The sequence below is a fragment of the Prorops nasuta genome, unplaced genomic scaffold (assembly GCF_024137725.1).
Source record: "Prorops nasuta isolate Cenicafe-Biocafe unplaced genomic scaffold, Cenicafe_Pnas_1.2 PNAS00018, whole genome shotgun sequence".
In the NCBI taxonomy this organism is placed as follows: Eukaryota; Metazoa; Arthropoda; class Insecta; order Hymenoptera; family Bethylidae; genus Prorops; species Prorops nasuta.
This window is the reverse complement of record NW_027116815.1, coordinates 892,960-917,533: the sequence shown is the minus strand read 5'-3', so window position 1 is coordinate 917,533 and position 24,574 is coordinate 892,960. Positions and strand designations below refer to the sequence as shown.

Genomic DNA, 24,574 nt, shown 5'->3' with positions numbered 1-24,574 from the left:
TTTGCAATCGAGACCGTAAACAAAACAAACAGTATCGTCGCAAATGAGACTGTTGCACACCCGTGAGAGTGTTGTGATTAACGTGTCGTCGTGACTTAAAAAGAAAATAAGTTAAAACTTTTTTAAAGCAAATGAAAATTTTTGTAACTTCTGTAATATAGTGCGGTAAAAGTGGTTTCTTATGTTATATACTGGGATTAGCCGCGTGATTTGAATCAAAACTAGAAAAAGGTAACTATCTTTTTATTTACGAATTAACAAAGTTTATTTAACCTGATTATGAAGGTTTCATTATGCGCGGTATAATTTAGAATAGTTTAGTCTATCAACTTAATTTTAAGTATTACCTTTTTGGTAATTATTCTGCTGTGGTACAATAATACAAAAAAGTCATAATTTTAATGTTTTATACTTTATACGATTACAATTACAATTAAAGTACCAAGCGCGTTACCTAAAAGCTTAGATTATTAATTAAATACATTTATTTTCTTTTCTTTTTCTGTTTATATATAAATAATTTATTTTTATTTATATTGCGAGGGTCACACGTTGGAAACTGTTTTAATATAGAAATTTAAATTTGTTTTAATTATGTTTTGAAAATTTTTGTTTATTTAAAGATTTTACTATGTAAATACGAGAAATTTATGATAGCAGTACAATAGAAAAGAACGATTTGATCTATTGATTAGGAAATAATTGAAAAATTGATTATAAAAGTACAATTTTGTATCAAAGCTTATCACTTTCAATTCTAGTTATTATACATATGCTATGGTAAAGGAGTTATGTATTAAGGGTGTTTTCTTTAACTCATTCTGATGCATACGCGTAAAAATTCATTTCGTAACTATAAAAGATATAGTTTTTTCACATCATATTTTGAAGCATCTAAATAAAACGTAGGTTCAAAACGGTTTCAAACAAAAAGTTTAAATCTTCTGTAGTTACGGAGATAAATGAATTTTGACGTCTATACTCCATAGCAGATGAAAGCAAACACCATGTATGTACAAGGTGTCCGGTTAACACGTATGCTGAATCGATAAATTCATATAGAGCGAATAATTTTTAGAATCAAATTCTTATACCATCTTTTATACACGCTTTAATTAAAAACTGATTAAAAATTAAAAATTCTTTTGAAACTTTTTATTATTGCCCGGATCTCTCAATCGATGTCTAACAAATAGATGAAAATCAACAGATAACTCCAGCAAAAGGAGTTTTCACACACACATATTAACGATTTTTTAAAACTCAATAACTTCGACTAAGGACTGGATAAAAAATGTGTGAAGAATTGCACTCTTAAAATAATTTATTTTGTATAAAATTTAGACTTAGCATAAGTTAATCAGACACTTTGTACATAAAGTCAATTTTTTACTAACTGTTATTTTTATGTTATTCTAATATTGTACTTTCCCAATGAATAATAAACCAATGCAAGTAAAGCTGAAATGTGAATTACAGCAATTGTTTAATTAGTCAATCTTTAAGGATAGGAAATTAAAAATGCAGGTGTTTTGTTGTATCCTGTACGAAACTATTTATTATTTCAGTACGTACAGAAGTGAATATTTAAACATACATATGTCTTCGTTTTGTGCAGGCCCAATTGTATTACAAAGTACACCAATTGCATTATTCATACATTTTTTTTTATTCCTTTTTTCCAGAAAAAAAAAATAATTATCGCATACATGTACAATACATTTAAATTCCATGAGCTCTGCACTCATCGCATTCTATTTAAATTTTTACTAATAAGGAATAGATCTCTTTAATTTTATATTGCAAAAAGTATCAACGTTTACATGTTCAAAACTAGATGTTTTCATTCAAGTCTGTTCTCCTTATTGCCTTGTAAAAATTAATTAAACTCCTAAACACCCAATAACCAGTTTTGCTTTAACAATCATCGATTTAGCTTTAAAGGGTATTTGTATAAATTATAATAAAAATTACTAAGAGTAATACGTCGAGTATAATAGTTCAATAAATAGCCAGTTAATGTTAGTCATTCATAATCAATTGTGTGGTCAATGACAAAAATATTTTCTAAAATTCTAAATACACTTGTACGATCGAGAAACAGGTCTGTAATAATTAACAATTCGGTCGTAGTAAGAGTTGGCAGTTTTGTCCAGAAGAAGCTCTAATCTGTACATTATTCTATTTATGGAATTATACTTCGAAAATTGAAATGAATAATTAAACAAATTGCTCAAAGCGGTTTTCCTCTACGAAGATTAATATGCGATACAAAACAAATATTGTATCGATTATTAGACGGTTTTTCATTTATATAGAAAGAGATTCGATGAATATATAAATGATCATTTCTACCTATGCATATATAAAGTGAAAGTGGTTCAGAATAGTTAAAATTCTGCGATAAATAGTATATAGCACAGTTCATTCAAGTTCCTTACGCATAAATTAAAAATTAACATAATTCTATCAGCTCAACTTCTCACAGCTAGTTCAGCGTTGATTTAGAAGACCTAATTAATTTTATTTTCTTAGCTTGTGTGTGTGTGTGGTAACCCAGAAACAGGCATTGAAATTTCAAATATGCAATTTCCTTTTTATAAAAAACTTTTTCTCTCATTGGCACTACTATTACACAGTGTGCTCCTACTTTGACAGACCCATCATTGCTCATTGAACATAATGGTGTTGTCTGTTACATAAACACAAAAAATATATAATATAAAATTTTAATACATAAGTGTCTGATTTACCTAACAAGCCATTTATATGTTAAGGTGTACGAGTGTCATTCGAGAAATTGAAAGCACGCATTGTTTTTACATTTATTATTTAAATCTAGACAGTGTCTTATAAAACATAAATCGAAAATGATTATTTTACTTAAGTAATCATTGTTACACATAGTCATAATTGATGAAATTAGTTCTAGTCAAGTTTGCTAGCTACCATTCATTTGATAGTGCGTATACCCAATAACGTGATATACAGTACAGCAGAAATACATTAATAGAATGATTGTGGATGAGTGAATTATGATACATTAATGAAAACAATTTAAAGGGACTAAGAAAGTTTCCACGTAATAAAACCAAATGCACGACCAGCCATCTTTAAACTGGTTGGTTTTCATCAATGACTTAAGAACGAAGCATGATACATTAGTGAATACAATTTTCAGAGAAAACGAAAAAAATCAAATTTTTCGCTTAAGGGCTCACTGACACGATAGAGAGGCCAGCATTCGCCATTATCCTATATACAATTCTTCGATCGAATCTCGATCAATTCAAACATGAAAGCATCAGTTTTATAATTTTTTACATTAGTTTATACCTTCCAAGTTTGTGGATCGCGCAGACTCGACGTTTTTTTTATTTAATATGAAACCAAGCTACCTAAATGATTCAATAAATCGCAAAAATATTAATACACAAATGAATTTTTCTTGCTTTTCTTTAGGGCTACCTATTTTCGATCGATGCATCCATTTCATTCCCTTTTTGTTCACATAAAAATCACGAAGCGAATGCACGCCTCTTTTTGCTCTAATAACGTTCAAAATATACAGCTCTTCTCACTAAAATTTAATGCATCACTCTGTATAAAATATGTACCCATCTCGAACAGTTCTCTTTCTCTTTCTTTTTCTCTTCCCTCTCCCCCTCTCCCTCACCCTACTTTTCTTGAAAATGTAGAAAATTATATAGTTACTCTACCTCACGATGTTAAAATAAAAATTCACTAAAATACAAATCACGGCTGTTATCTCCTTAGTTTCATTAACTCTTTGAAGGTTAAAATACATAGTCAGGTCCAGCCATGTCTATCGCCCACCTAAATTTATCCCTTTGAGTCTTATTGTAGATTTTCTCTATGGGAACATCATATTTTTTACACCTGTAAAAAAATAATGTTTTTGAACCTTAATCTGAGAGAGGAATAACCATATACTCTTAAAATATAAAAAAAACAATGATAACTTACCATGCAACAGAAATTCTAGGGTCCAAGTAGTTCAATTTGGAGGTACCTAAAGCAATTTCCTTGTTTTCTTCTCTATCCGTTGCTTGGACTTCCAGTTTTGTTAATTGCTCCTTCAATCTTTCCAATTGTTTCTTCTTCTTCTCATATTGACTATAAACAATTACATACTCATAAATATAATGAAAAAGAAAATTATGACAGGTACTATTTTCTCAAATTTAAAAACTTACACTTTCTCTTTAACAGAACCATGCTTTGCATCCCGTTTAGCATCCTTAACTTGAAGTTCAGCCTCGGAAATGGCTTCTCTTTTAGCATCAATTTTGGCCTTTAGGTTTTCCATAGATTTTGCATGAGTCTTTGGCACCGATCGCTGATGGTTACACAGAATAGCAACTGCCCTATTAGCTCTGTTGTAAGACAAAATTTTTTCCGCTACTGTGTCATCTGGATTTGTTAATTTGTCTAATTGCTGCTGCAGTGTCCAGGAAGCATTATATGTCCTGAATACCTTAGCAGTAAGACCTTCCATTAATTCGTTCAAATGTTTGTTCATTACCGCTGTGTTTAGTCGGTCAAATAAATCATCGGAAGGAGATTTATTTTCCATGAAAAGCTGAAGACTCTTGAATACCCTCTTTTCCACAGGTACCTCATTATAGTATCTGATAGAGTCCTTACCTAAGAAATCAAAAACCACTACATATTCTTTGCCATCTTTTTGCTCATGCAAACTGATATGTTCCACTCGAAGCGAACAACAGCCTACTGTGTCCGCTTGATCCTCATCCTTTTCATTACCAGCCCTAAGAGCTAACTTATCTATGAAGTACAGGGCCACAGCTCGTTGCCTGATACGCATTTCTTTGCTCTTCCAGTCTGCTCGATATTCAGCACGAATTTTATCAATAGACTTTGCTAATTTTCTTGCAGTTTCGTATTTTTGCCAATCTTTTTCACCCTTAAGTTTGCTCGAAGGATTTAGCATGACATACTTGGCTTGACCTTGAATATTTTCAGTCCAAGAAGCTAACCAAGTAACACCAGGATCATGCCTAACTTCTTTCCACTTGTGACCACTTGGAGGTTTCGGTATATTCGAGTTTTTTGAGCAATTTATCATAACATCCTCGGGCATTACTCTCTTTTTAAGCTTTCCCATTTTAGGATGCTCCCCACGCCCTCTGAACAATCCCGGTGGTTCAATCTTGAAATTACCTATCTTTTCTTTGTGTCCATCGATGGTACAGAACCCGTATTGCTTTTGGATCTCATCGTTCTGTTCTTTGATCTTCTTTTTTTCTTCCTTCGTCATATTCTTCCTCTCTTCACTTTTTTGCAAAAAATATGCATGCATTTCTTTAAAATTACATTTGTTTAAATCTGTAATTTTGGTCCTTTCGGAATCCGTCATGACTTCTCTCCAATCGTGGAAAAAATTATTGTTAAAAGCTTCCTTTGTTGTGTAGTCGTGATCTAACATTCTTGCATAAAACGTAGCAACTTCTTCTGTGTCCTGGCTCAGCTTTAACTCTTTACCATTATAATAAAATTTTACCGTTGGTGGAAGAGGCTCATAAGCAGGAGCAAATACTGGCCCTTTATGTTCTAAAAATGTCCATTTCACTCCGTCTGATTTTTTTTCCTCTTCCCACCTGAAATTTAATTTGAAAATTTGTTAATCATATAAGTAGAATTCCGCTTTATATTATTAAAGCTTTCACTATGTCGTGGGGTTGTAACAGCGATGGTTATACTGTTTGTGTCCCACGGCTATTTCCGTGGATTAAATAAGAACTATTTAATTTCAATATTGCGATCTAATAAGAGTTTTGTACTGCCACTATGACTCCCAATGGATACATCAGAAAACGCATGGAAAAACCCATCAGATCGTAACACTGTTTAATTCTTATCACTTTATTGACGTATAATGTTCCTCCTTAATAAAGAAATAAGTAAAAACTTAAACTATCAGAATTAATACTGCATAATTAATTTCGCATAGAATATATATGAAGATTGTAATTAATTACTATTTTGTTGAAAATATGATAATACTTTTTTGGTTTTATTAGGCTCGTTTTTGATTATTTCTTGCAATATTAAAGGAAGCTTAGTAAACTAGTTAATCATATCTTAGTAAAATTATTTTCAAAATAGGTTAAAAAATCTTGGAATACGTTTGGAGTCACGCAGAAGTGCGCGCAAATTCTGGATGAATTTCGAGTTGCGTACGGATCACATAGAATCTTCCATAGAATTTAAATACGGTACACATGAATATGCATAAACCGTATGCATTATATAAACGTAACATAATATCTTTACCTTAAGCACTATATGCGCGACTCGGAACAGATATACATATATAAAAATATTACCATTTCCAGACTTCCTGCTGTTCTTCTTCCTGTTTTTTCTTTCTAGGACTCGGATTTTCTCCTTTCGCAGCTTTTGAGACTTTCTTTTTTGGTTTTTGCTATGAAAAAAAATAAAAAATTAACCAGTAGAATCAATTTTAGACAAAAAAGTAATTCGAAGAAAAACTACCTCTTTTGATTCATCATACTCGTCCTCACTGTCGTCGTGTTTTCTTTTCTTTTTCTTAGCCTTTACAGTTTCCTTTTTGGCCTTTTTACGTGCAGACAATGGGACATCATCATCTTCATCAGAATCTATTTTTCTCTTTGCAGTTGTGAAGGATAGAGATCTATTATTCTATAAAATTTAAGGACAAAAATGAAGTTACGTATGAGACTATTTACAGCTTATTTAAAAAAACAAACCTCTAAGGGATAAAATATATCTAATAACATTTGTACTGGTTTTTGTAGAAATTTAAAATTGGACTAGAAATTTAAAACTTCATTCAGTATTGTATCAACTTTGTTTAAATACAATAATTTCAGGGTTAATAGAACCATGACAGAAAAAAAAAACAAATGAAGATTATAAAAGCTATCTTACCAATGGAGTGTCTTCGTCAGAATCCTCCTCCGTCTTCAGGGTAGTGTTATGCATTTCGGAAAGCCTTGTGTCATTTCCATCAGTAGAGTCCATGCTAGCTTCTTCCTCCTTCATCTCATCTTCATCCTCATATCCAGTGATACAAAGCCGTTGCTCACCACCACTATCATCTTCATCATCCATATCCATCTGCGAAATAGGTTCCTAGAATTTTACATTATTTTAGAATTGACAAGTAATTACTAAAACCAAGTTGACTCTTGTTCAACTAAATAATAAATAACCTACTTCTTTCATTTCTCTCTTCAAATTATGAATGCTATTATATTTATTAGAAAGATGCTCAGTTTTCACCTCTGCTTCCTCTTTCACTTTAACTTCTTCCTTAATTTTCTCCTTCTTATCTTTGTCCTCTTTTTGTTTTGCTACAAAAAAAAAAAAAATATCACTGTATCTGATTTTACCAAAACTTTTACATTCTAATATGAACATCTCATAATTTATATCAAATATTATATTATACATTTTTCTTTGTCATGACGATGGCGATCCTTATCCTTTTCATGTCTATGCTTGTCTTTGCTAGATGAACTGTGTCTTTCCTTTTCTGAACGGTGCTTGTCCTTGTCATTTGTATGAGAAGTGGAGTGTTTATCTTTGTCTTTTTCTGAGCTATGCTTTTTGTCTTTTTCTTTATCCTTGGAGGATACATTTTTGTCCTTGTCTTTATCCCGAGAACTGGAACTTGAGCTGTGCTTATGCCTGTCTTTTTCTCTATCTTTACTCTTTGAACTCTCCTTGTCCTTGCTAGTGCTGCTATGATGTCTGAAAGAAATTTGTATTGAAATTTGTTGATGATATTAAGAATTGGAACAAGCTGAAAATAAAAACCTAATTATCTATTCCAAATTGTTTAATAGCTGACCTCTCTTTATCTTTCGAGCTAGAATTTGAGCTGGATTTATGATGATGTTCCTTATCTTTGCCTTTATCTTTGTCTTTGCTGGATGAGCTGCTACTGCTTTTATGGTCTTTCTCTTTGGTGGACGAAGAACTACTTTTCTTGTCCTTGCTGCTACTGTCATGCCTGTCCTTATCTTTCGAGGAACTAGAGCTGTGTTTGTGTTTATCCTTGTCTCTGTGTTCACTTTTGTGACTCTTTTCTTTGTCCTTGCTTCTATCCTTTTCCTTATGCTCGGACTTATGGGATCGATCCTTTTCTCTATCTCTGTGTTCTGATTTGTGCTCCCTCTTTTTGTCAAAGCCATTGGACATCCCATTCAAGTGAGCATCTAAAAAATGGCATATTTTTATGATAAGTAATCCAGGAAAGAAACTAATTCAATTCAATCTAAAAGCAAATGTAAAATTGAATTAAGTTTTTATTAACTTTGATGCTTAAAAAACATTGAAAAAATGAACTTGTAAAAACTTTATAATATCTGACATGTAGATTTGTGATTAAACAGGAAGTTTAAAAAAAAACATTGAAAACACTATAATAACCTGTTAATCCTTGAGTAATTTTGGATGATAGAGATTTTACAAACAAGAGGAGGGAGGAGAGGCGACGTTATACGTAAGCTGAATGAATAACAGGATTATAAGAACAGTAATTAATTGTACTTAAAAAAGAAACTAGAACAATAGAGTAAAATTTAGAAATAGGAGGGGGAAATGGAAATGAAGTCTCGTTATTGGCAGGTCGATTACTCTGGATGCGATTTATAATTCATCAATGAGATCAATCGTGGCGTAGTCGGCGGGGTATTGGTCGTCGGTTTTGTATTTTGCGGAATTGACGAGGGAACCGCGGGGATGACAAAGAGGTAGGAGAGGTAAAGTTAACACGTGTAGCGTAGTTTGCCATCGCGGCACAATTTTTTACTAAAGAACGAGACGCAAAGAAAAAATTTGCAAATAAAGAAGCTTTTTGGATTGGAATCATGTAAAAGGTAAAGAGGGGGAAGCAGAGAAAGAATAAGAGAGTAACAGAGATAAAGGAAAGATTGTAATAAAGAAAGAAGCGAGAGACAGCAAAAGAGATAAAAAGACATAATAATGTTAGATATAAAAATTTTACCGGAATGGTTGCCTGCTGCACTGCTGTTCTCTTTGGCCTTGGTCTCCTGCAAATGTATAAGAGAGAGACAATGAGAAAAAAAGGTAGAATCAGAGAAAGACGCCTCGAGATGGGTCGAGAGAGCGTCCGTACGCTGGCAACTTCGTTGCCTGGCAGGACTTAGCCGCAGACGCCATTTTGGGACTTAGAAAAATTTCGCGTCCGTGCCAAGAGGAAAGCCGTCTCGTAAGGCGAGATCGCCGGAAAACGAGCACGCAGACCTTTTTCATTTTCCGAGACTCGACAGATTTTCATACTTACGTGATCGAGACTTGGCTGGGAAGGCGGTTGTTCCACTTCCATTTCCTGCCTGCTTTACGAGACTCCGATCCGATGGTTCTGGCAGTGCTCGAGTTAGCGAAGAACGTAGAGAAACAGTCGTGCGATTCCTGCTACGGCTTTAGAGTCCCCCAGCTCCTACCGGGAACGCGTCTAAGTATCAGAAATACCTTATCGCGCATGCACCGACAAGTCCCGCCCTCTTCCACTCGTACTATACCGCGAAAGAATCGCTTTCGCTTTTGGGCAGGGGTTATATTATATCTATCTAGTGTTCCCTGTTTTCTAGAAAATTTAGCTAAATCTTTTCTATCCATAGTCCAATAATGTCTAAATCTACATTGGAAAAATGATGCTTCTTAATGGAAAAATACATCCGTTTGAATGTACTGATGCTTATTTATATGTATGCAAAATTTTATGTTTAGCTCCTCCTACTTTTTAGATGGAAAAATTTATTTTGTGCTACTGTACAGGAATTTAACTCAACTTTAACACGTTGGGAATTTGGAACATGTAATTGCTTTTTGTCTTTTTCAAATAGCAGTGAATAGTAAAAGATTGAAATATTTTAATGCAGAGTACTTTTTGAAAGAATGACTATATATGTTCAAACTTTATTGACCTTTCAGATTATTAAAATTAATCTAATGGTTTTAGTCTACAGGTTTCAGTTATATTTAAGATGGTATACTTTGCTGTAGACCTACCTTTATTCGATTTTTTTAGACTCTGATTGCTCTAAGAAAATGACAGTACAAATTACTTGTTTTCTTTTATGGCACGAAAATTACAGTCGGTCATTGTATGTCAGGTAAAAAAATTGTAATACTAATTCCACTAAATAGATAGTATCCAAATTTTTTATAAGTTAAATAAATAATAGAATAATGAGAAACCAACCATGAATTATAATTATTAATTAGTTTAATATCAGGTAAGGGAAATTTTGAAATAAATAAAGAATATTTGAAAATGAATTAACTTTAAATTGAATAACATACAGGAGTATATGTTTCTTTAGCATGCTACAATATAACAGAGTCTTGATTTTTCTTTTCTAATGTACACGTTAATCATATCCATGATTAAATTTCAATAGTATTATAACATTTTTCATGCAAGCATTAAGTCAACTTATTCATATACATATATGGTACAAATTGATTGTAATTGTATAGTTTCATTGATAAAAATATTTATACAAATAAATTGTGAATTCTAGAACTACTCATGATTGATTAGTCAGTAAAACTTTGGTACTGCCAAAAGCTTTACAATGTTTAAATTAATTTCTTCCAGCCTTCCATTATTGAGCTACCACCTTTTGGAAAGCAAATACTGAGTATAGAGCTGAAAAAAAAGTTCATAATTATTATTAAATTTGATACAAAATCACTGAAAATTATTTATTTTTTATACTTACAAATGACATCCCACTCTGATTGAGAGAGAGTTCCAATTTTTCGATGACCATTAGTATTTTGCATATATTGTTCAGCGTGTCGGTAATCATTTCTTTGACCAAGCAAAGGGGATTCGTAATAAGGAGGGAATGTTTCAAAAACTTGTATCTTTCCTAACAAGTTTCTTCCCTCATCCTTTTGGTTTTTATAGAAATCTTCGAATCTGTTGAAAATCATTTACAATAGCATTAAATTTCTAGAAGGCCTTATTTATTATGTAAATCAATTACCTTTCAAATTTTACTAATTTCAAATTAAATTTTTCTGCTAATTTAACTAATGTAGGTAAGTGAACCAAGAATTCTGGACAGTCGACAACTCCTTCAAGATGAAAATTGTATTTTGCTCCAAAAAGTGGTGGCTTTTCTTTATCACATAAAAATTCAATATTATACACATCATTCCCAAATTTATTAGAGTCTGATTGTTGCCACCTAGAACTAAAGGAAAAGCAAATCTTCACAAAAGAATCATAATATTTCAATAACATTCGAAGAGAGCAAATACAATGTAAAATTAGTAGTTAAAATAGAAAGTTTTACTTACACTAGGTCGTATGCATCTAGGACTGTACCAATAAAGTAACCACCAGGTTTTAGGGTTTCACTAGCATTTTGAAGCATGCATTCTGCTTGTGGAAGAGATTCAAAACTGTAATGGAATGCAAATTGACAGCTAACAAGATCAAACTGTATGCTAGGATCCTTATATTTTGTTCTCAAACGTACCTAAAATTTTATGTATTAATAAAAGTTTTAACTATAGTGTCCAGTCCAAATTTCTACCTTTGTACAGTCAGCTGCTATAAACTCTGCTTTAAATACAGGTAAAAAGCCTCTATTATTTGAATTTCTCTTTGCTATATCCTTATATCGTTGCTCACATTGCTCTACTGAGATATCTGCTATGTCAGCACATACTAGATGTGTTATATTTCCTTTTAACCATTTATTCAAATCTCCACCTTTTCCACAGCACATATCCAAGACTAAAAAGGGTGATCCATGCGGTATATTTTGTCTTACTTTCCTTACATATTCGCCTAATGGAAAAAAATGTTAATATAATAATCAAATCACTTTTAAACGAAACAACCTTTAACACATCAACTATACCAATAAGCATGCTCTTGATCCAATTGTTGAAATTCCTCATATACACAATACGGCTTTTATTTCTTTGATCAAGCCCTTCCTCCTTTAAAGCATTATAGTGCTCTGCAACCAAGGAAGTATTGTCTTCTATTTTCTCAGTGTTTACTTCTGTCTTATTGCCAGTTGATAGGTCTGAAGGAACACTGCTGCACTGTTATAAATCACAAATGTTAAATAATATTCATTAACAAGAAACTATAAACAAAAATGTTTACCGCCTCCTCCTCTCTGAATGTTTTGTTTTTTGGTTCTGAAGTATTAATAGGCCAATCTTCTTTTTCTTCACTTGACTAAGAGAAAAGTAGTTTCTAAATTATAAATCTTACATTTTTCAGAAACAAGCTAAAGTATAATTAATAGGAGAGCTACTCACTAATTTTCTTTTTCTTGGATTGTGATTACTAGTATCCTCAACACTTTTTGAAGGATGCTCCTTTTTTTCTACCTCACCTTTCTCCTCGAAACTCTCGCTTTTCTTTTCCGGTGGTTCAGGCATTTCCAGTTTTTCCTGATATAAACAGAATATAAATAACCTCAATAAAGTAACTTTTTGTTTATCACTTTTTAAATTTAAATATGTGCAATATAAATTTTTTATAATATAGAGTCACAAAATTCTCTACAACAAATACCAGATATGACGTTCAAAAATTTTGGTTTTTATTTAAGAACATTGTTTTTGATTACCATCGTCTCTAGGCCATTTAATTTACCAACCTACATACACCAAATCAAACGCTTCTCTATACAACCACATATACAACTTCGCGTAGTACGCACGCAGTGTTTGCACTTGACTCATTCCAGGCCTTTGTGTATGTGCGTATTTTTGTTGGATGTCCTGTTGCAGCGCTCAACCAATCAGGTATTCGAGAGCCGAGGCGGCGTCATCCGCGTCATACGGCGTCATAGCTTCACACGTTGATTGGGTCTTGGTTAAGCCAATGAAAATAAATCAACTTGAAATATGACGTCAAAACTCTATACTTACATACAATGTGGGAAATTGAATTTGATTAAATCGTCTCCTTCCTGCTATAGTTTAGTATGTATCGGTATGGGAATTATCAGTACTTGTGTGTGTGATGCTAGATTGCAGACGCTCAGACCTCCCACTATGGCTCCCTTACGCTTGCTTGTCAGGTATATCAAAAAGGAGTCGTGGTGGGGGGTCCAAGCGTCTGCGATCTAGCATCACCAGCGTCCAGCATCACTGTGGGAATTTTCTTTTTAATTTCAATCGCTCGTATGAAAAGTTTGACCTTTGCTTTATTGCTCTGGCTTAAGCAATTTTTAAACAAAAGCATTAAAAGTTTCGATTTATTTATAAAATTTGTATTGGTATCTTACGAATGATAATTGGAAAAAATATAAGGTAAGAGAATAAGTGAAATTCAGTAAAGTAAATATGTTTAATATCTACCAATATTTTCTTCTAAGTTTTGCCTATCATTTTAAACTTTGTACCCATGATGTAGTATAATCATGCACATAATGCAATCTTTCGTGTACTGTGGTAAAATTAATATTTTTTGAATAATTTAACACTTTTGTAAAATTCATCTAGGCGATATTTGTCATACTGGGGATGTTTAAGAACCAAATACTTCCAATGTAATATCTCTGTGATAAATGCCAAGAAACTTATAAAATATCCAATTCCAAGTGCAACGAGGGCTCCATGAAGTTTATGCAAGTTAATCAGTGCTTTTTCTGGTGCAGACTCCTGACGAATTTCAGTAATTTTTGACCACTCCATTACATCGCTCAACCATTTTTGTACCAAACCAGCTTCTATCATTCTTCTCACCTTAAACATCAAATCATTACCAAAAATACAAAAAGAGCTTTTATATTTGAGATAAATATAAAAAATAAATACCCATATATCAACATAGGGTTTAAGAGGAGAATTTTTTTCCATTCCAATTGAAACTGGCATTGTAACAACACATTCTTCCATAATGTGCAAATTTCTCCTGGATAAATAATCAAGCTCTTCTGTATTATTTTTTTCCTGCTCCTGCTCAAGCACTTGTCTTTTCACTCTAGCATTTCTCAATAAATAAACATTTTCATAATAGCACAATGTGCCATTTGCTACTCTCTCAATAGCATCTTCTTCATTCTGAGTAATTTCAAATTTTTTACCAATCTTTTGACTATCCGAATCAGAGGAAGTTAAAAAAAAATTTTTGCTTTCTGGACTCCATCCTCCTACTGAAATTGGACTTCTTACCAGTTGTGCTAAATTGTCAATAGTAATTCTGGAATCAGATATTAATTTTTATGTAAGACATTCATTTCAAATTTGCAAAATTTCTTACTTTCCAATTGGGTTGGCCAATGCTGCAGTCATGCTAGCACGATAAGCAACAGCAACTAAAATACTGTAAATCCACCACCAGCCAATAAATATTCTGACTGCCCAAGCATTTGGCAAAGTGGGCACAGAAACTTGCAATAGCATACTATATGTGTAAAGTATACTATTTTGAGGCTCGGCAAACAAATAAAGTCCTTTCATTCTTTCTTGTTTTTCAGCACTAGATTCCATTTCAAGCTTTTTGTCATATCTAACTGTTTCTTGATTGCTTCTTACACTACAATCTTGAAAGCTTATAAAGTTTTTATAGAACAATGAAAATAAATGCATCGCGCTACCACCAATAAAGAGAGTACAGAGGAGAGCAATCCAAGTATACAATCTAATACAGAACAATAATTCAAGATAAGAACAAATGATATTAATTATTTTCATAGTTTTATTTTAAAATTAAATATTACCTGAATGGCAAAATAAGAAGCTTCCAAGAATTTTCAGTTAATGAAACTGGAGTAAGAAAAGTAAGACATTCTGTATTATAAGGAATGGACAAATCTATCAATTTCAGGTGGTAATTTGTATAATGCAAATCTCCTAAGAAGAAAACAGCATTTTTATTCACAGCTTCACCCAAGAGTCCTGTGAAAGTTTGGTTTTCCATTTTTGTACCCCATCTTTCAGTTTCTATATCAGGTGGGGAATAATAATCTGCTTTGAAATTCTTCATTTTTGATATTATTCTCATTAACTGGAAAAATAATATCAATGAAATATATTTAGAGTTTCAAGTAATTAAAAAAAGCATATTACTTCAAATTCCACTCCTAAAGCTTTTGTGTTATTGCTCAAATTGCTGTTTCTGTTACAATATTTCTTGGATTCTTCAGTAACTGCTGGTATATGAGTAAAAACAGCTACCCTTAAATTAATTTTATTATTACTAATTAGCTCGTTAATTTGATCTATGATATCATTCATTTTTTACCGAAAAGTTTTATTTTGCAGATCACCAGTCTTCTCAGGGAAATGTTGATTGTTGAATATGAATTTATTATGGTACCAAGTGTCCACATATTTAGTTACAAGAAGTTTGCCCTTATGAGGTGGGAAATGAACAGTTTCCAGATGAATAGGTTCTGTGGAGGATTTTTGGCCTGAACGATTTTTATAAGAATTATAATGCCTAATGAAGATAACATTGATGATCCTTTGCCAGATATACTTCATCTGTGGCCTTAGAAGTCGTTGATCATGGAGGAATAAAAATAATCCTCTGGTATTTATCAATCTTTCCCTGAGAATTGAAATTTCTCATATGTAGCATGAGGGATTCATAGAATTTTCATAACAAGATTGAATTTTCTTACCCTTCAACATACTCCAAGAATCTAGAGGCTTGAAGTCCATTTGCTATTAGAATAATGTATGAATTGCAGCTAGAGGATTTACTTCTTTCCAGATGCATCTGCAACCTTACCCTTGCAGGTGAAAAATCGTCATTGTCCCTTAAAACAATCTGGAAAATTTATGCTATATGAGAAAACTATAAAATTCATATTATTTTAAGAAAAATTTTGCATTTCATCGTTTGCCTCGTATTTGGGGGGAGACAGCGGTGATTCGAAGGAAATTTTTTGTAGAAATCTATGATAAAAGTTATCAGTAATGTAAACCATACATTTACTTCCTTGCGCCATTTCATCAATGATAATTCTTATCAACGTCATCAGATTATTTGCACTTTGGCATTGTTGCTCCAGATAAAGTCCACTGTTAATTGAACAACAAACAAAATATTCGTAGATTATTTTTATTTTATTTTCTTTTCATATAAGAGTTTGATTTACCAATTAAAAAGAATTTACCCTGTTTTATTAAAGGAGTCACACCGGGAAACAAGAAGAATTAAGAAGATAATAAGCATTTTAAGAAAATTTTCTTAATAGACTGAAAGTCGTTTCTGGATTATTTTTTATTCGAGTTCGAGCGGTAACAAATAACTCTTTCCTGTAATTGGATTTTGCGTATCTAACTAAATCATCAATAATTTGTTTTCCCAATTTCCTTGCATTGCTTGATGGACATTCTGAAAGTGGCAATGAATTTTTCATGAGCAATTAAAATAAGAAATTGATAAATTTGCTGAGTAAATATGTTAATGGTAAATAATTGAAATTCATTTGAGTCATGGAGGCATCTCTGTTGATAAAAGCTGAGCTTATCAATGCATAGACTCACTGTTGTCAAAAAACAAAGTTACAAGAGTAGTAGAATTTTCTCATTGATTATCAGTCAGCATTGGTCAGTGCTCAGGAGTTTCTATCGTCGGATTTTTCGGATCAGTTGGATTAATTTATATAACTGATAAAAGTAGTCATATTCCTGGTATAAATAACTCTACTTACAAAGAATTAAATATTTTCTGTATTGTCAAATAAAATTAGATTGTGAAAAATACTGTACATTCAAGTTTTGATTTTCTTTTAGACCAGTTGAGTTCTTCAGGAATATAATAAGTCATAAGGACGGTCAGGGAATACTCTGAGGAAGTCTAACATGGTTTTGTAAGTTTTAAAGAATAACAAAAATATATAAATTTTAATTAAAATTTTTGAATATAAATTTTTGATTCCCTTTGGTATAGCATCAACGAATTACAAAAGGAAACTGAGATGACATTATCCAATGTGTCAAATTTATTTATTGATCTGGCCAAAGGCCCCCTGGATGTATACAGAAAACGCGCCAGGTTTAATTGGAAATTAATGAAACTTAATTTGGAAGGGAAAGATGGCATAGAATATCTGGTAAAATTATTAAATATCTTAAAGTAAAGCAATAATATTTTCTAAATGAATTTTTTGCCTTCAGCACAAATTATGGAGTATTATAAAGAATTCATCAGTATTTGAGAGGAATACATTACATACATCTTTGGATGAAAAAAGAAGAAAAGTCAATCAACAAATTCGTGTTTTGTTGAAAGCAGGCATTCATGTAATTAGTTATATGTGTGCTTTATGATATTGTTTACTGCCAAGATTTTAACTGATTTTCATATTCCAGCCTATTCAAGACGGACCATTGTTACATCCTTTATTTTCTTATGATCCTTCAATTCCTGTAAGAATGGGAGTAAGTTATGGAATGGTACCAGGTGCTCTAATGGCTTTGGGAACTGAAAATCACTTAGCAATTCTGGAAAAAATTGAAAGTTGTGAATATATTGGATGTTTTGCGTTAACTGAAATCGCACATGGAACTAATGCCAAGGGAATGAGGACAATTGCGACCTTTGATCCAAAAACGAAAGATTTTGTTCTTCACACGCCTGACTTTCAAGCAGCAAAATGTTGGGTTGGTGGACTGGGCAAAGTTTCGACTCATGCTATATTATTTGCCAATTTGATAACATCAGATGGAGCCGATCATGGTCTACATCCTTTCGTTGTTTGTATTCGGGATCCCAAAACACATATTCCTCCATCTGGAGTAACTGTTGGTGATATGGGAGAGAAAGTTGGATTGAATGGAGTGGACAATGGCTTTATCATGTTTAACAATTATCACATTCCACGCAACAGCTTATTGAATAAAAATTCGGATGTTACTATTGACGGGAAATATGTAACAGCTTGGAAAAATCAAAGCAAACAATTTGGTGAGTATGGAACATCAAAATTTCATCATTACATTCATTTAAATTTTTAATTCATCAGATTTCTCTAAAATTTAATATTTTAATAATTCCTCAGGGTCTTCTTTGGGTGCTTTATCAGGGGGGAGAGTTGCAATAACATCTATCTGTCCATCTTATTTGGCGCTTGCTATGGTAATTGCTGTAAGATATTCTGGTGCTAGAAAACAATTTGGACCATCGACTACTGAAGAATGGCCGGTTATAGAATATCAAGCTCAGGTGATTATACCTAACAGATTTATTTGTAGCAAGAAATTGTGAATAATTTTCTTTTTTTAGCAAATACGACTTTTTCCATATTTAGCAGCCACTTATGCCATGAAGATATTTTCAACAGCATTTTACCAATCAATGAAAGAATTTACGGTAAAAATGATATTGGGAGAGGACCGAGAGGCAATTTCTGGTTATGGTGAGGAAATTCATGCATTGTCCTCAGCAGCTAAGCCAGTTTGCTCCTGGACCTGTAGAGATGGAATTCAGGCTTGCAGGGAAGCGTGCGGTGGACATGGATACCTTCAAGGTAAAGTCAACAACATTATTAACTTTTTATCAATATAATAAGTAAATCAATTACAGTATCACGTTTGGGAGATATCAGAGCGGAGCATGATGCAAATTGTACTTACGAAGGAGAGAATAATGTTCTAGTACAACAAGCAAGCAACTGGTTGTTGGGTTTGTGGACCAACAAAGTTAGATATCAAAAAATTATATCACCATTGAAATCAGCAGATTTTATTAATAATGCTGATGAAATTTTGAGTCTAAAATTCAATCATTCCAGTCTACAAGAGACCTTAAAGCCTGAAAGTAAGATAAGCAATTTTTATTCTATATTACAAATATTGTAATAGTACCTGAAATTTAAAAAAGCTAATTTTTAGATTTACTCATAATCCAAAAATGGCTGGTATGCTATTACCTGAAGAATACGCATGAACGTGTGCAGAAACTTAAAAATACTGGACTCAGTGAATTTGAGACCAGAAATGATTCCCAGATGTTTTATGCTCATACTTTATCTATTGTTTACGCGAAGGTATACTTCTTCATTGTCTATAATGGTTTTCTGAAATAAATTATTTATTGTCTTGAACAGCATGCTATAGCACAATCTTTTGTGGACAAAATAAATGATCCAGTATGGCAAAAGGAGGAACGGGACGTATTGATTAAATTGTGCTCACTTTACCAAGCGACATGTCTGGAAAATAGTCTTGGAGATTTATTTGCTGGTGGTTATGCATCGTCTAGTAGCGGAATAGATAAATTATTAAGGGAAGGAATTATCAGCCTTTGTAAGGATTTAGTCAATGAAGCTGTTTCTTTGGTGGATGTATTAGCTCCACCAGATTTTATTGTTGCTTCGCCATTAGGAATGTCCGATGGCAAGGTAAGAAAACTGATAATTTATTAACAATCTTTACTTAGATATATATTAATACTGAAAAAAAAAAACAATTTTAGATTTACGAGCATCTCGAGAAATGTTTAATGAAAAAGGAGAACTTGGAACGAGTTACCTGGTATAAAGAAATAACTTCCAAACTTTGATGAAACTAACAAATATTGTTATATATACAAAAATGTTTACTGGTTTTTGTAATTTTTACTGGTGTTTTAAATGTTATAGGATTGTACGAACAAAATAACTATATATTTTATACTGTTTAATTTGCATTTACTTAAAAAACATTGAAAAAAAATATCACATCTCGTGTCAGTCCAATGTTAAGAATCTGTTTCAAAAACTATAATTCTGTATGGCGCTTATTGACGTAAAGAGAGCTATCTTCCTCCGCAAACCACTCATTGTAAATGGTCTCTGGATTAACCATCCAGAATTTGTGAAAGGATATGGGCTCGTGGGCCGCAAGAAATGCAGTCGCGTAATCCATTGGTCGAGCCTAAAAAATTGACGTGATAAGTAGCCAAAGATATTAATATAACAAATATTGACTTATACCTGATGTAGCATCTGACAATGAATAGGTTTGATATTTATTAACGATAAGCAAATTCCAAATAAGAACATATCATCGGGAGTGTCCTTCGATGGACAGCTGCATGCTTTTTCATCCAGAATTTTTTTTACCAAAGGTGCTGATAATGCAAGTCCCGCGCCACCGGTCAAATAATCGTAGCCATTGTAATCGTCCCAGAGCTTGTAGCCATAACGTTCTCCTATAGCTACAGGAGTTTTTGGATTATAGCAAGTTAGCATTCTCAACAAACGGCTGACACTAAAAAATTAAACAGTTAAATTCCACAACTTTTTTTATTTTCTGTATTTCAGCCTACCTGAAAATTGTATCATCATCACTGAGAATTATCCAATCTATTACCTTATTTTCTAATATAATTGACACTTGTTCCAGAATATTATAAGTTTTTACGCAATGCCCCCTAGTTGTATTTGGAGCAATATAAGTGTTCCTTATGCTATTATCTATAAACAAAATTATCTAATTATTTGATCTCAGAAATTTACATCTATGATTTTACCTGTTTTGTCAGTAAAGTATCCTATGTTATGTGCATATTTTGCCCAAGTTTTTTCAACTATTTTTGTTCTACTTGAATGATATTTTGAGCAAGTTTTCACAGCAAAGAAAACATTTTTTAAAGGAACAGTATTTCCCTAAAAACATTTTACTCTCAATTTGTATTAATTAAAGGAAACTTGATTAGCTTACACAAGGATGGAAGAATTTTGGGTATGTTGCACATTTTGATTCAGAAATTATACAGATCTCAGCAACGTGTCTGAGTCTCACATTTCCATACTTGAACACAAAATTAGCAAACTCATAAGAAGCATCAATAAAAAAATCATCAGAGGGTTTTCGATCATTCAATAATGTTTCTGCCAACCTAAAATATAATAAAAATTAGCAAATAATTTTAATTTATATTTTTGTATAAACAAAAAATAATCTTATTACTTATTTAAAAGTTTTGAAGTTATCGCAAAACCAGATGCAATATTTGGGTATTTAAATTTCCTAGCATTTTCTGCAAAATGATGAATAATTGTTGGTTCCTGATCATAAAGAGCATGTCCAATCCATAAATCCTAGTGAAATATATTTTTAGTGTTGGAAGGGAAAACAAAAATAAATAAAATCCATTATAATCGAAAATATTACCTGATTGGAATTATATTTATTAAGAACATCTATTAATTTTGGCAGTCTAATAGCTGTATTTTCTAGGAAGAAAAAATACCATTTTTGGGAATAATTATTGTATAAATGAGGTAGTAAAGGTAGAATGGTCCATGCTCCTGTTATGTCAAGCTCATGAGTCAAAAGCACTGTTGGAAGATCCTAGATATGCAAATATTAAAAATCAAAGACCTTTTTAAGTATTTTATTATGAAAAAACTACCTTCTCCATATTTTCTGCCTGCTCCAAAATATACTTCTTCATCATATCTGCATGAGCAATATGATAAGGCTCCTTTTGACTTAATAAAATGAAAACTACATCTTGTGGATCTTGAAATTATAATTATAAGCCAGTTAATCCAGTTTTATAAGAAATTTCAAAAATATAAAAATTCTCACCTAGAGCAATAGTAGATCCAAATAGAAGGAAAGCGAGTACTACATTTTGTATAAAAGGCATTGTGTAAATAAACTTCTTTTGCATAGTTTAAAGTAACAAATCGATATTTTTCATTACTTTTTGTTCTAACAATTTTTCAACAACAATTCAACAATAAACTCATCATCGCGTGATTCGATCTGTTGATTGAAAAAAATAAATTTTATAGTAAATTTACAATCGAGAGATCGAAATTCAGAAATATCGATTCATATCGGTATTTTTCCATAAAAAAGTCGCGAGCGTGCATATATGTATAGGTGCGTTCCAAGTCACGCATATGCACGCAATAAATGCTTAAATTCTACATATGTACATACATATGTATATTGTATACTATTTGTATGTAACGGGTAACCTGCAGGCCGTAGAGACTAGGGTACATTGGCTGCGTTCGTTTATGTACTGCCAGTACTGAAAACCTATATTTTACGTGACATACATTGTAGAATTTTAGTACTCGCAGTTAATAAACGAACGCAGCCATTGTAGGTCAGCATGTAGATATGGCGTCCCTCGATGCATTTAGGAATTGCTCTATATGTATGTAGGGCCGCTCTCCGCTCATAATCAGTAACTGAAGATGAAAAACGCGAGTTAGCTTACATTTTGGATTAAAAAACTTCCAATAATAAAATTGTAAGTTTTTGAATAAAAAATATATGCTAACTGGCACTTTTCCGTCTTGATTTACTGATGGTGAGGGGCATTATAACGCGGTTCCTAAATGCATCGAGGGACGCCATATATGGACATGCCGGTTAGTACATATGTGGTCATTGCAGCCAAATAACACTTTAATTTTTTGGAGTTAAAGAAGAAATGAAGTCTCTTAATATATTTTTAATAAAAAATATTTCAGATTTTAAGTACTTTTTATATTAATTATTTATGTATATGAATAAACATCCATAACATTAAATATGACAGAGCAGAAGGAAGAAAGATTCAAGTTAGATTGGATGGTAATTTTATTAAAATATTTGCTTTCCTAAGAAAAATTAGTCAAATTTATTTAATTATCCTGGTTAAATCATGTAATTTCTATTTCTCTATTCATTGATAAAAGTATGCATAATTGTATAAATTTTATCTGAATTACATAACCTATATTAATTTATAATTGTATATATTACTGACTTATTTTAGATAAGGCCTTGTCATGTTTATCAAGACGAATTAAAAGAATGTAAAAGCATAAGAGGTAGATTTCACCAATTATTTATATTTGGTGAAACTTTAGACTGTAGTCAATGGGAGAATGACTACCAAAATTGCCAAATTTGGGGGAAGGAGCACAGTGAAGCAGCATACGTAAGTTGAATAATATTATAAAATTAAATTTATTGTATCTACTTTAAACAAATTACAGAAATCATTGGTTAATAGTCAGCAGAAACGTATAGATGAAAGATTTCAAGCACATTTTCGAAATAATATTTGGGAGAGAAGAGCTACACCCCCAGAGAACTGGAATCAACCTCTACCCGATTATTTAAATGAAAGAGTAAATAGTTCTAGTTTAGTTGCATATTATGATGAATTACAGCAACAGAAGACAGGGCCATCAAAAAAGGAATCTTGTACAATATTATGAACAGAGGAGGCCCTTTGTAGCAAATGTAAATAATCAATTCTTTAATCGAATAATAAATTACACCAAGGATTAACAAATATTACCTATAATACATATATAATTTAACAACCAGCATTATAATTTGCACCAATTAATAAGAATGTAAGCAATATTAATCTTAAAAAAAATAGGTGAGCTTCTGCAAATTTAAAAGTTAATTTTGCTTTTGGATATTCAAAGTATCTATAGACAGCGTGCACGAAATACAACGTTAATGAAGTGAAAATCTATCGCTGTGTATTAGTGTGTATGTATATGAAAAGCACAGTGAAAAACTTGCTAACAGGGCTGTCTATAATTGAACTTTACAGTTTTTCACTGTGCATAACATATACATACGTAAACAGTAACACATTCTACGGAACGAAAAACGAGGGACAATTGTCCAGCGTTATTTTTCATCCGATTTCAATGTTTTTGGGCTTGTTAAAGTCGTGAAGACTCGCACCTTGTTATAAACAAACCGTATTCTTTAAAAAATGAAAAAAAATTGTTTAAAAATATGCATTAATAATATTTAAACGTAAAAAAAATGGAAAAATCGGACATTTTTTGACAAGGTGCTGCAGATCTAACGATTACAAAGAGTCCAAGAACATTTAAATCGGTTGAAAAATAGAGGTGTACCAATTTTCCGCGTTTTTGAAACGGGCAAAACCTAAAAATTTTCAAGAAGAAAGTAACCCTCTCGCCCCTCTAGCGGCTCACGCTAACGTGTTTCTCCATTCTAACATCTAAGCTTGCTGCGAAAGCTTTCCTCACTTACGCTCTATTCCCTCATCTGTAGCTACACAAAAATATATATCGACAAAATTATGTTGAGAACATTTCATCTTGCCAATATATGGAAACTGCTCAAAATGCAATTATTACTTGGAAATAAAAATGTAGAAAAGATGATTTTGTAACTCCTGAAATATAAGATATACGACGAAACGTGGTAGAATGGTACAGTCGTATTTTTCAACAGAATTTAATGAGACTAATCATAATTGAAGCCACTCTTTATGTAGATTATCCGAAAAAGCTCGCATTTTCGACAAAGCTTATAGTTTTCCAGTTATGAATGATTAAAGTTGCACCGCGCAAATACACGTAATAATTGATAAATTTACAAAATAAAGTATTTTTTCTCATAAATTGTTATTAATTTAATAAATGTATTCTATTTGATTTTTTAACATTCAATATAATTGTTTAAAATTTCTGTAACGTTTTAATTTTTATTGTAAATATATAAATAATTCAAACACTGTGTCCGATAAGACTGACACAGATTATTTTAAAACTATCAAAATTGATCGTAATTAATAAGAATTAAT

General features: G+C 32.0%; 6 protein-coding genes across 16 annotated transcripts; 2 read left to right on the top strand and 4 right to left on the bottom strand.

Annotated features, from left to right (window-relative positions):
• The first annotated feature begins 97 nt into the window (after positions 1–97).
• Positions 98–19,681, top strand: LOC136780199 (peroxisomal acyl-coenzyme A oxidase 3-like). Of its 5 annotated transcripts, none has more exons than XM_066738405.1 (11): positions 98–231; positions 16,792–16,868; positions 16,949–17,111; positions 17,176–17,301; positions 17,371–17,965; positions 18,060–18,223; positions 18,284–18,527; positions 18,584–18,817; positions 18,892–19,046; positions 19,107–19,400; positions 19,475–19,681. In XM_066738405.1, the coding sequence occupies exons 2-11, from the start codon at positions 16,861–16,863 to the stop codon at positions 19,559–19,561; spliced, it is 2,070 nt and encodes a 689-aa protein (XP_066594502.1). In that variant the 5' UTR covers positions 98–231; positions 16,792–16,860; the 3' UTR covers positions 19,562–19,681. The 5 variants fall into 5 exon arrangements, with proteins under 5 accessions (XP_066594502.1, XP_066594499.1, XP_066594503.1 ...); XM_066738402.1 differs by lacking the exon at positions 98–231 and adding an exon at positions 13,212–13,353; XM_066738406.1 differs by lacking the exon at positions 98–231 and adding an exon at positions 15,470–15,580.
• On the bottom strand, positions 1,531–9,750 carry LOC136780194 (DNA topoisomerase I, mitochondrial-like). The gene is made up of 11 exons (XM_066738390.1): positions 9,341–9,750; positions 9,041–9,086; positions 7,883–8,249; positions 7,481–7,782; positions 7,246–7,382; positions 6,958–7,161; positions 6,541–6,708; positions 6,372–6,469; positions 4,218–5,642; positions 3,988–4,137; positions 1,531–3,900 (listed from the first exon to the last, which is right to left on the bottom strand). Exons 1-11 carry the CDS (start codon positions 9,380–9,382, stop codon positions 3,798–3,800), a joined length of 3,042 nt encoding a protein of 1,013 aa, XP_066594487.1. The 5' UTR covers positions 9,383–9,750; the 3' UTR covers positions 1,531–3,797.
• On the bottom strand, positions 10,354–13,106 carry LOC136780212 (mRNA cap guanine-N7 methyltransferase-like). 4 transcript variants are annotated; one of them, XM_066738435.1, is made up of 10 exons: positions 12,970–13,106; positions 12,759–12,890; positions 12,352–12,486; positions 12,194–12,268; positions 11,940–12,129; positions 11,610–11,866; positions 11,371–11,552; positions 11,055–11,264; positions 10,785–10,987; positions 10,354–10,711 (listed from the first exon to the last, which is right to left on the bottom strand). In XM_066738435.1, the coding sequence occupies exons 3-10, from the start codon at positions 12,472–12,474 to the stop codon at positions 10,668–10,670; spliced, it is 1,284 nt and encodes a 427-aa protein (XP_066594532.1). In that variant the 5' UTR covers positions 12,475–12,486; positions 12,759–12,890; positions 12,970–13,106; the 3' UTR covers positions 10,354–10,667. The 4 variants fall into 4 exon arrangements, with proteins under 4 accessions (XP_066594532.1, XP_066594531.1, XP_066594533.1 ...); XM_066738434.1 differs by lacking the exons at positions 12,759–12,890; positions 12,970–13,106 and adding an exon at positions 12,666–12,746; XM_066738436.1 differs by lacking the exons at positions 12,759–12,890; positions 12,970–13,106 and adding an exon at positions 12,696–12,741.
• On the bottom strand, positions 13,369–16,305 carry LOC136780197 (ionotropic receptor 21a-like). Of its 3 annotated transcripts, XM_066738394.1 has the most exons (9): positions 16,170–16,305; positions 15,897–16,074; positions 15,672–15,820; positions 15,290–15,598; positions 15,115–15,223; positions 14,766–15,052; positions 14,306–14,686; positions 13,861–14,245; positions 13,369–13,788 (listed from the first exon to the last, which is right to left on the bottom strand). In XM_066738394.1, exons 1-9 carry the CDS (start codon positions 16,226–16,228, stop codon positions 13,501–13,503), a joined length of 2,145 nt encoding a protein of 714 aa, XP_066594491.1. In that variant the 5' UTR covers positions 16,229–16,305; the 3' UTR covers positions 13,369–13,500. The 3 variants fall into 3 exon arrangements, with proteins under 3 accessions (XP_066594491.1, XP_066594490.1, XP_066594492.1); XM_066738393.1 differs by having other exon boundaries at positions 13,369–14,245; XM_066738395.1 differs by having other exon boundaries at positions 13,369–14,245; positions 15,983–16,074.
• LOC136780210 (beta-1,3-glucosyltransferase-like) lies at positions 19,605–21,875 on the bottom strand. The gene is made up of 9 exons (XM_066738432.1): positions 21,577–21,875; positions 21,398–21,507; positions 21,157–21,336; positions 20,953–21,083; positions 20,704–20,881; positions 20,513–20,648; positions 20,309–20,456; positions 19,974–20,250; positions 19,605–19,914 (listed from the first exon to the last, which is right to left on the bottom strand). The coding sequence occupies exons 1-9, from the start codon at positions 21,659–21,661 to the stop codon at positions 19,759–19,761; spliced, it is 1,401 nt and encodes a 466-aa protein (XP_066594529.1). The 5' UTR covers positions 21,662–21,875; the 3' UTR covers positions 19,605–19,758.
• Positions 21,876–22,173: 298 nt separating this feature from the next.
• On the top strand, positions 22,174–23,292 carry LOC136780226 (synaptic plasticity regulator PANTS). 2 transcript variants are annotated; one of them, XM_066738457.1, is made up of 4 exons: positions 22,174–22,376; positions 22,479–22,581; positions 22,766–22,930; positions 22,989–23,292. In XM_066738457.1, the coding sequence occupies exons 2-4, from the start codon at positions 22,540–22,542 to the stop codon at positions 23,211–23,213; spliced, it is 432 nt and encodes a 143-aa protein (XP_066594554.1). In that variant the 5' UTR covers positions 22,174–22,376; positions 22,479–22,539; the 3' UTR covers positions 23,214–23,292. The 2 variants fall into 2 exon arrangements, with proteins under 2 accessions (XP_066594554.1, XP_066594555.1); XM_066738458.1 differs by lacking the exon at positions 22,479–22,581.
• Positions 23,293–24,574: the final 1,282 nt, after the last annotated feature.